The 11,216-nt window shown below is 40.5% G+C and overlaps 1 protein-coding gene across 2 annotated transcripts in view; it reads right to left on the bottom strand.

Annotated features, from left to right (window-relative positions):
* Positions 1–1,473: 1,473 nt before the first annotated feature.
* KLHL2 (kelch like family member 2) overlaps positions 1,474–11,216 on the bottom strand; it is a 47,930-nt gene continuing 38,187 nt past the window's right edge. For both annotated transcript variants that reach the window (XM_056855952.1, XM_056855951.1), the window contains 5 exons: positions 10,050–10,151; positions 8,844–8,972; positions 5,555–5,695; positions 2,593–2,736; positions 1,474–1,833 (listed from right to left, as the gene is read on the bottom strand). In XM_056855952.1, the coding sequence (XP_056711930.1) occupies positions 1,805–1,833; positions 2,593–2,736; positions 5,555–5,695; positions 8,844–8,972; positions 10,050–10,151 (545 nt within the window). In that variant the 3' untranslated portion in view covers positions 1,474–1,804. The remainder of the gene's footprint in view (positions 1,834–2,592; positions 2,737–5,554; positions 5,696–8,843; positions 8,973–10,049; positions 10,152–11,216) is intronic.

Here is an 11,216-nt window from a genome sequence, read left to right as displayed (position 1 = left end):
AATCCCACTAGATTGAAATCGGTAGGGTTTTTTTAACACAAAGATGTGTAGGATTTGCCAGCTGTAGGATTCAACAGGACTTAACTGCACGATTGCAACCTTCGTGAGACGCCAACCAAAAAAAAGGGGGTGTTCTTTTAAACCTGCCAACAAAGGTCATTATTACATTGCAAGTTACAAAAAAAAATAATCTCCAAAATTCTGCCTAATATCCTCCTTTATTGCCAATTTTTTATCCTACCTACTCCCCCCCCCATAACAGCTCTGACAGGTGGATTGGTCTACTACACCACATTTCTACCCCTGGCCCATGATGATCCGCTAAAGCAAACCATGCTGTCTCTAAAGGAGCTTCCTCATATGCCTGTTCAGCATTTTCTTGAACATCTCCAAAGGTAAAAGAACATACAACAAAGCCAAGGAGCTGTTTCTAGAACTGAATTGAAATTTGTTAGAAATGCCTGGTGTTTAAAGCAAATCCATTTCTCTGTAAGATGAAGTAGGAGGATTTTGTCTTCATGCAAGGCAAAGTGAGCAATTGTTCTCTCAACTCTGTACACCTCTCAGGTACTTGCAAACTAGTAACGCTTCACCCTGCAATTTTTCCCCCAAGCAAAACACACACAGTTCCTTCCATCTGTCTTCCCAGAAATGGTCATACTCTTAAGAAATTAAAAGTACCAGAACAGGCAAAGAGGACTTGGTGTCTTCTGTTTCTCATGCCAGGTGCCTTGATTATAGACTAGTCCCAAGCAAACTTTAGGAAAAAAACAAATATGCAAAATTTTATTAAAGAAAATAGGTCAAAATGACAATAATTTTGGTCATATTTAAAGCATCCAGGAATCAAAATGGCATTGTTTTACAAATGTGTTTACATACAGTATGTAGTCCTCAATAGCAGCTAGAATTACACTGAACGTTTTAAATGCCATGCAAGTAAAACAGAGCTCCATACATTCGTTAAAAAACTGTAATTATGGTCATGCTGAATATTAAACTTAATACATCAAAACCATAACAAAAAGTATTTTAGTAAACAAAGATAATCAGTAAACTTAAAAACATTTTGGAATTACACTTGGTTCAGGAGCACTGTATCTTTTCTGTAAGTGGCATTATTGTTAAAGCATCGGTTAATATCAAAATATACACTTCTGTTTTACAACATAGTACTGGCATACTTCAAAGTACTGTCCCAATTATAAACAGAATCATCATGTTTCAAACAGGTATAAAGGAAAGCTACTTGCACAATTCATATGCACACAATAGTTATGTAACCAAAGAGAATTTACAAAACAACCCACAAAGTAATCAGGTTCTCATGCCAGCTTGTAGTATCGAGCAAGGATTCAATACTTCTTCTGAAAACCTGCAGTTCATGGATATTTCTCTTTTTCTTTGGAAAAAAGACACAGGACAAAACACTTTATTTTTCACTTTTAAAAAATCCAGATTAAATTTAAAATCCAGATTAAAAAAAAAAACCAGATTCAACCATGACAAACATGATTGGTCCTTAAGAAAGGAATTTTGCCCAGAGATCCAACAAATAAGTACTGTGGTCCATATATCTTTGCTACATCTCAATTAGATGTGGCTCAGTGTCAAATAAAGCATTATTGCACATTGCTTCAACCTAGAATAATCTTCATTTTCATCCTTAATGGTAGGAGATCACAGCTTCCAACATGCTCAATGTGCAGCTATAACTTGAGAAGTGCTTTGGTGCTTATTCACTTCAATAACTTCTGCTGAAGCTTGCTTCTAGTGCACAATCAAGGTAAAATATTTCTCTAGCTCACAATGGTTTGTCAATAACAGTTACACCTAGAAAGAGAGTAATAAAAAGTGAATGTACAATTAATTGAGTTACTGCTCTTACTCAACTGAAATACTGTGTGGCCTATATGTAGGAAACCACATTCCCAATTCACAGATTCATACAAGACTTGCATTCTTATACAATGCAGTATTTCTAAATACTAAAACAAGTTAAAAGATTAAAAAGAGTTGTGCAAGGACAGCAATTTGAAAGAGAGTGGAATTGTCATGTTGTACCTCCCCAGCAAGCTGCCTCTATTCCTTTTCCTTCTTTGCAAATTCCCAGGTCCCTAAACTGCCCCCTCATCCCTTTTGGCCAGCCACAAGATATACCTGGCTCACCTGCTCTTCTCTGTCTAAGCCTGGAAAGAAAAGAACCATTCGTGGTGTTTTTTTTTAACTTGGCCTTCTTCTGCCTTATATAAAACTGAGCCTTTTCCTCATATTGCGGCCCTCAGGTGTGGAGTTGTTCCAGTGTTCCCTGCTGTTTCTCTTTTTAAAATGACATATTGACAAAAATATTGCCCTCTGGACAACATTAACCTGATGAAAAGATTCCAGAGAAAAAACGAAAATTCCAGGGAAAATAAAAATCAAAGTGCAATCCAAGAGGTTGGGTCCTCGTGGAAATTCTTACCATAAATTCTCTTTCTAACCCCATCCATCCCCCGAGGGCTTTTGGGCAAATATGCATGTTATGCTCTTACTGGAGGGGAACAAGCTCTCCATCGCCTCCAGGCACGTTTGACCTTTATTCATTATTACCTGCATAGCTCCTTCCTGTACTCATACAGGATGATACAACAGTCCACTTATCTGTGGTTGGGTTATAATATTCCACTGTTGCCAAGTTACAGGAACCATCATCTCCTCCAACTACATATAAGAGCCCATTCACAGCACAAACTCCTAAGAGAAAACAGAAAGAAAGAGAAAACGGCATTATCAACTTGTTTTCTTAGCTAGCCCGAGGCATCTAGGAGACCTGTATGGCTAAAAGAAATGAGACAAACATGAAGGCCTTCCTCAAAGTATTCATTCATTATTTAATACATTTTCATCCTTTCCTTCCTCCAAAGAGCCCAGAGTTGTGTACACCACTATTCCCTCCTCACTTTTTCCTTACAACAACCCTGTGAGGAGGTTAGGCTAGTAGAGAGCTACATAGCAAGCTACATATCAGAGCTGGGACTGAATCTGAGTAACCCAAATTCTAGTCTTACACTCTAACCGTTTACATCTTTTGGCTACTGATTTTTTCTGGCACTCAGAACTACAAAATTTTATTAACTGGGAAAGATCAGGGCTTCACATCTATTGCTGTTTCATAGCTATGAGGAATGCCATTTCATGGATATCAGTGCCCATATTGAACAGTGAGAGTGATGTGCAAAACCACGACCCCCTCCTTTCTTTACCAGTCATCTTCTGTGCAAGTTAACTTTTATCTTCCTCCTGTGACGACTATGTGTTACCACAGCACTGACGCATTCAACTACTCTCTAATTTAAAAAGTTTGATTAACAAACCTCCTCCACCCTTCCATTTCAACACAAGCATCTTCGACTTAATAGGTTACGCTGGAAGATTAATCTGCTGATTAATTTCAGTTACACAATAAGCTTAAATCAGGCGCATTCAAACAAACGACAGTTAACTATACTTGATATACAGTGGAGTTTCACTTAGTTTACAGCGCATTTTGGAAATAGTCATTTCCAAAGATTTACCTTTCATATTCTCTGGCAGCACACCAATGCACAAAATATTGACTGTTTCTTTGAGCATTAAGAACGTGACAATCCTGTGCCTATATCGTGTGCTAATTAATTTAATACATCATTGTATAAACAAGGATGCATATCTAGGTGTATACAGATTTGGCAGAGCACAAACAATATTACGATTCCTCCCCAAATGAAAAAAGATAGCCAGGTATTACAGGAGGGTGGTGGCATCTATGTAAAAGCACACATATTGCAAATCTAATAAACAGACCTGGAAAGGACAAAATGAAAATGCTGAGGAGTATAATAAGGATGAGCTGATACAGATACAAGCTTAGGAGCTGTGCATGTTTAGTTTTGTAAGCATGGGCATTTTACCTATGCCATCATTTTCAAACACATCCTCCAATCATCACATTTTCAACCTCTCTGAAACTATGAAGAACAGAATCTCATTCAATATGAATGAAGCTGTATTCTCAGTATTCAAAATGAAGTCCCATCTACTACATAAATATGTCTTTGGGTCTGAGTTAGCACTAGGGGCGTGCATAACAGCATTCCGAGCCAAAAATATACACGGAAATCACTGTTTTGGTTTGTTACAGTTGTTTCCTGGAATGGTATTTGCAATCTGCAGTTTTCAGGGAAATGAAACAATCATGCCTGAAAAAATCTGTGTTGTTTTCAAGTTCAGTTGCTTACTAAGCAAGCAGCAGCATGTGCTTGTCATGTTTTTCTTTGATTCCATTGGTTTCCTGGGCAATAACATTCTTCCAACCAATCAAAACCATGCAAGGTAGGAGTACAGAGCACTGCCAGCCAATCACTTTTGGCATTATCTTCAATGACTGTTGCCCCAAACCCTGGAATTGGCTGTCCATTAAAAAGAGCAGCATCTGCAGTGCACGTGTGTGGAAATCCGCCTACTTCAGGGTCTAGTAAACCAGAGCCCCTCTGTTGAATTTTCTTGAAATTTGGTGGGTCTTCAGCAGAGGAAGGATTGTGTTCTGTGCAACTTTGGTTGTGTTGTGTTCGTTGACTGCTGCCCCAGACCCTGGGACTGGCTGTCCATTGAAAAGATCGGTGTCTGCTGGGGATGTACTAAAAGGAATTATAAGAATGTCCACTGGGAACAAAAGGATATGCCAGAAGACCCATTAGATACAATGGGAGTCAGGAATGCCAACTGACTTGCATGGGATCCATAGAAATACATTACAGGACAGAAAATTTGCAATGAAAATGTGGAAAAGATTTGGAGAAATCTGCTCTGGGCCTCAAATGACAGTCCTCAGAGTGGAATGACAGTCCCTGGGACCAGATATACCGCTGTAGGAATGGCATGACAGCTACCATAGTGGAATGACGGTCCCTGGGAGTTAGGGTTGCCCACTGGCGGAGAGACTTAATGGTGGTGAGAGCACTGATTCTAGTTCCTGGGACTGTCATTCCCATCACAGAACATTTTGCTACTCTCAGGGGTTGTCTTCCAACTCTGAGGGCTGTCATTCCACTCTGAGAGCACTGATTCCTGCCTGAGGTACAGTCATTCCACTCTGGGGCCTGTCATTCCAGCCCCAGAACATTTATGCTGCTTCCAGGGAATGTTATTCCAGTCCCAGATCACTAAAACCAGTCCCAGAGACCATAATTCTACTCCGGGGGCTGTCATTCCAGTCCCAGATCAGTTTATCTGGTCCCAAGGTACATCATTCTACTATGGGGGCATTCTGGTCTCCAGAACAGCATTCTCAAAATCCATTCCAGTTTGTTTGCAACTTGTGTGTACTATTTCAACGGGGCCAATTGGCACTCCTACATTTCATTACATCCAATGGGACTTCAGGCATCTCCCATTGTTCGCAAAGGGCATTCTTGTTATTTGTATTAGTACACTAGCTACATCCCTAGTGAGCATGGATCACCCACCATAGAAGCAGTGTTTTATTTACACTTTCTAATACTATTTCCTGCTGCTTTTGATCCGTAACATTTACCTGCATTTCTCCTGCACATATTCATATCTGCAACCTGTTTCCATGTATTGATGGTGGGATCATACACTTCAACGCTTTTTCTAACCAGAGGACCATCATGGCCCCCAACTGCATACAAACAGTTGTTTAAGACACCAACGCCTGCAAATGGAAAATATAAAATTAGTCAATGTTAACTGGCAGTGTCCTCCATATCCACTTCTGGAGTGCTGTCAAGTTTCACAAGTTTCCACCTCTAATGATGTCTCCAACAGATACATACTTAAGCAAGGGAGAGAGAAAACGCACAGATTTTATAAGATACCAGGACATGTTAAATGGACAAGAGGAAATAAACTCTTGGGATGAGATGAAGCGGAGCAAAAAAGTAGATTGGCTCACCTACAATCAAATGATTATGAAATTACTCAAGACTGTTACCAACAGGCTAAACCAAAAAAGAATACAGAATTTGAAAATCTAGTCAGTAAAGAGACAGAACATATTTTAGGAAAAATCTACAAATTACTGCTTAAATTTGAAACAGAACAAGAGCAAGTTAAAGTATGCATGATTAAATGGATGGAAATTTTTAAGAAAGAGATAACAATGCAGCAATGGGAAAGACTATGGACTAAGTCAATTAAATTTACTGCCAGTAATAAATTGCGAGAAAACTGGTACAAGCAATTCTTCAGATGGTATATTACACCAATGGATATTAAAAAGATAGACAAAACATATGATTGCCGCTGGTGGAAATGCAAAAACAAAGACGGAACCTACTTTCATTTGTGGTGGACTTGTAAAAAGGTGAGAAAATACAGGATACAGATTCATCAAGAAATGCAAAAGATTCTTAAGATTAAATTTCCAATGAATCCGGAAATTATGTTACTGGGGATAGAACCAGAGAATTCAGAAACTAATCATAGAGAACTTTTTGGATATCTCACGACGGCAGCAAGGATAGTATTGGCAGCATCATGGAAACAAGAGACTATCCCACACTTAGAAAAGTGGCAACAAAAAAAGGAAGAATTTGCGGTGATGGCCAGACTAACCAACATTCTGAAAGAACGATTGATGATTCACAGAAGGAATGTTATTTTGAATATGGTAACTGGAAAGTGTACAATAAAAATTTAATAGAGATAGAAAATAATAAGTCATATATCTTGAACACGTTATAGATAAAGATAAATTTAGAGCATAAACATAGACAAGATCAGTAATGCTTAAGTAAATATCATAACAATAGAACAATGTTTATGTAAACTGATTCCTGAAGTAAGCACAAAATGTATGAATGGAAGTGTATGTATATGTTTGTTTGTTTTCTTTTGAAAATGTTAATAAAATATCTTTAAAAAAAAGTTTAACAAGCTGTGCAAATCTGAAGCATCACATCTAAAGGTGTTTTAATTTGTAACAAATCATGCACAGAGATCCATTTCATATTGACAGACAGCAGTTCATATTTAATAGTTCCGCATGCTTTGTTAAAGCACTGTCAAAGTCTAGTCCTTACAACAACCCTGAAAGGTAGGCCATTATTATCTGCATATTGCATAATGGGTGCTGAGACAAAGAGCATGGCTTGCCAATGTCTACGTAGCGAGGCAGAGGCAAACACGGAACCAGTGACATTCTGATGTAACTTGGCTTCTTGCAGGCCAATCACATAACTCTGACAAATCATGGGCACTGCTAGTTGGTATCCGATGGCTGCTCTGCCAAGGAGGAAGTATGCGACAGGACCTTTCCCATCAAGGTACAGAGAGCATAGCAACCCTGCCACTCAACAAGCAGATGGAGACAGCCAATCAGCACACAGTGATGAAGCCGTGCCCCTTGACCTCCAACCACCTCCACTGCACAGAAATAGTGTTATGATTGGGGGTTCCTGAGCCCATGGCGGACTGTGCATTTTCCCAAGCAGGGGAAGTCATGAGGAACAGGAACCTGGTTCAGCCTGAAACCCACCATTTGGCATAGCTGCCAACGAGGGCCTGGTTGATGAGCATCATAAAACTCAGAGCTGCCTGCCAAGGACACCCATTGGCATGGCACAAGGGGCCCCGCATGAGCAAGGTATCTGACTCTCCATTGGGAAAGTTTTTAAACTCAGCAAGAAGAAGGGTTAAAAGGTGAACCCTTCCTTTGCCCAGGTAGTGAAGAGTGGAGTGGAAATGAAATGAAGCTAGAGGAGAGATGAGAAGAATGAGAGCTTTGCTCTGACACACGGAAATCCATCGCTGAGATGCTGGGCAGAGGTGGGGGGAGAAATATGCTTGCTGCATCTGAAGGTAACTAGCATGATGCAACTGTTAGATATATGTTTTTACGCTTTATTTCCTTAGATCTGTATCTCCTACTGTGATAGCTATTTTTCATATATGTGCTCTAGTTTAATACTTTGCAATAAATCTTCTTTCATGTTTAAGAAAAGACTGTGCCTGAAATCTTACCCATATGCCAAGACTGCTTTTACAGGCTAAAGGATGCATTCACAGGGGAAGCTAAGGTAGTTGGATGCTCTACCCTTTCTACTTGCTCAGAGGCAGCCTTACCAGGGTTACCCAAGGCACTGGTTAACTGAGAGGCTGGGTTTTTATCTTGGGGAGGTGGCAGTAAGAGAAAACACACTTTTTACATGCAGGCGTACACGCAACACGCATGTGAGAACACACAGACCCAGTGCGGGAGTGTGACAAATAGCACACAGCAGAAGAGGGAGCAAAAGTAACATGGCACCCACCACTGGAAGAAACATCAGAAACACGGTAGTGTGAGCAGGAGAATCCCTGTGATGGCGATACTCCAGGGACCTCTGCAGATCTGAGGTTGAGTCCCTGCCAACAACCACTTTCCCTTTTGCCAGGGTATGCCAGCATAAGGTTAAGTTGCCAACCAAACACCTTTTAAGGTGGAGTTTAGGATTATCCTGTTAGTCACTTTGTTTTAAATCCGAACACACTTTGGATGCCTTTTATCCTCATATAGTAAGCATGCACTGGATCTGCGGTGTAAAACACTCGACTAACAGGGACAATTCAACAAGAAAGAATGGGCTGGATCCTAAGGATGTCATAAGACTTTGTGGCTCAGTTCAGACATCATGTATAGCCATGGTTTATTTTAGGTAGTTCGTGTGACTGAATGCAGGCCACTCCACCAACCATTGTTAGGGTAGTGTCCAAACTCAAATCTGTTCGTTTATTAACCACAGTTAATCTTAACTATAGTTTCACATGATGCATGAATTCCGACATCCTTGCTTAAATCCTGGCTTGTTTTGGTAACCCACCTGCTCCACTACGCCTAGTGCCCATTTCGGCAACATAGGTCCATTCATTTGTACTATAGTTATAGCACTCCACTGTACTAAGGCACTGGCGTGATGCACCATCATAGCCACCAACTGCATACAGCATACCTGAAAACAAGATTAGCAAATTAAGTACATTGGCATAGATATGGATAGAATACTGTTCTGAAGCCATAGACCACTGTATATCTGTTAACATCAAGGAGGGATTACAACTCAAAGCCCGTATATCATCACAATTTAACTAGCCTCTTTTAATTAGCGCCTGTCAACTGGGTAATGGCTGAGAGACTACTGTGGCTAGCCCGAGGTTACTCAGCAGGGTTCATGAGTGGGAGTGGTCAATGAGGCCACCCAATTTAAAGAACACAGTCACCTGTAAGACATGCAGTATGCTTCAAAGGTGACATTTAAAAGATTTGTTCTCATATTAAATTTCCTATTTATGGAAATCAGGTTTTTTTTTAAATGCAAGCAGCTATTTAGCAAAAAAAATATTGGATTTGTCATCTGAAGCTATTATAGGAGGAGGAGAATGAGAATAAGAATGAGTTGGTTTTTATATGCTGACTTTCTTTACCACTTAAGGCAAAATCAAACCGGCTTACAGTCACCTTTCCTTCCCCTCCCACAACAGACACCCTGTGAGATAGGTGGGGCTGAGAGAGCTCTTAATAGAGCTGTGACTAGCCCAAGGTCACCCAGCTGGCTTCATGTGTAGGAGTGGGAAAACTAACCCGGTTCACCAGATTAGCCTCCGCCGCTCATGTGGAGGAGTGGGGAATCAAACCCGGTTCTCCAGATCAGAGTCCACCACTCCAAACCACTGCTCTTAACCACTACACCACGCTGGCTCTCTGCTTCCGTAACAGGCAGTATTGGTCTATTTTTTCCAATTACAAGGAAAACATTTAGCTTAACTATAATACATCATCATCATCATCAGGCAACCATAAAGTGGCCGAGGTAAAAAAAAAAAATTAACAGCGGACAGCAGAGGGGGCACTCCTGCCTCTAACATAGCATCGAAGCACAAGATGCTATTATACAGTACTATATGAGATGCTGTCAATCTCTTTACAAAGAGCGCCCCCTATGGATCACACGGTGCAATCAGGATTTGAACTTCCCTCACAATTCTAGGTCAGATGCAAAGCAGACTCAGGCAAGAGGAGGAGACCTTACCTCCAACTACACCTACACCAACGCTACTTCTCCTTGTATTCATCGGAGCCACGTGAAACCACTCATTAGTCTTCATATTATAGGCTTCTACCGAAGATAAACCTGTCATAAAGCAATAACAGAAAGCTAGATGGTATAAAGAAACTGCCTGCAGAAATTGCCAACAACTGCCTCTCTATTTGGCAAAGGGAGCTTTGACTCTCGACAGCTTATACCCCCCCCCCCCAAAAAAAAGAAAATCTTGTTGGTCTCTAAGGTGCTACTGGACTGGAATCTAGCTGTTCTACTGCAGACCAACATGCCTCCCCTCCTGAAACTGCTTACAGTTCAGGATTCCCAAAAACTATCAATAGGAACTTAAAAGACCTTTTATGGTGGAGTTTAGGATTGTCCTGTTAGTCACTTTGTTGGCCTGTTAGTCACTTTGGATGGCTTTTATCCTCACATAGTAAGTACACACTGGACCTGTGGTGTAAAACACCTGACTAACAGGGACAATTCAACAAGGAAGAAGGGGCTGGATCCTAAGGAAGGGCATGTAGAAAGAGCCCATTACGACATATCTTCCCTAGCAGCTCCCTGAATCCCCCAAATAATCCTCTGATAAGGGCAAAGGGGCCCTCATGCAAAATGCACTACAGTAATGGGGGAGGGGGGGCTGAAGAAAAGAAGCAGGAAGATCAGGCACAATTACCTCTGTGCAACTGAGAGAACTGTGAACTATACACATGGGCTCTTTCTCATTCATGAAATCAAGCATGTATTTAGCTAGCAGTGATGAACAGAACGTTAGATTACTGGTCTTACTCAGCTGAAATATTGCTTGCGTACATGTATAGGAAAACCCACTCAGAATATTTTTATATGCAGTCGTGGAGTACTATTCTTGTTTTGTTGAAAATCGGGAGAGGGAAAAAAGAGCACAGAAAGAAGAGTCATTCAAATGCTGTAGGATCTTCTATGGTCTGGATTTAAACAAGAGGAATAAATGCTCATAGATGACACCCCCCAAAAAAAAAACCTTTCTGAAAAAATAAAAGAACTCTTCAATGTTTTTGATCGTAAGCTGCTACAACTGTTAACAACAAAGAGCCTAGCTTGCTGGGGATGAGGGCGGGTTATAAATTTGAAAAAAATAAATAAATAAAAAATAAAAGACTCCCACAA

The sequence above is a fragment of the Euleptes europaea genome, chromosome 9 (assembly GCF_029931775.1).
Source record: "Euleptes europaea isolate rEulEur1 chromosome 9, rEulEur1.hap1, whole genome shotgun sequence".
Classification (NCBI taxonomy): Eukaryota; Metazoa; Chordata; class Lepidosauria; order Squamata; family Sphaerodactylidae; genus Euleptes; species Euleptes europaea.
This window is presented reverse-complemented; position numbering and strand designations above follow the sequence as displayed.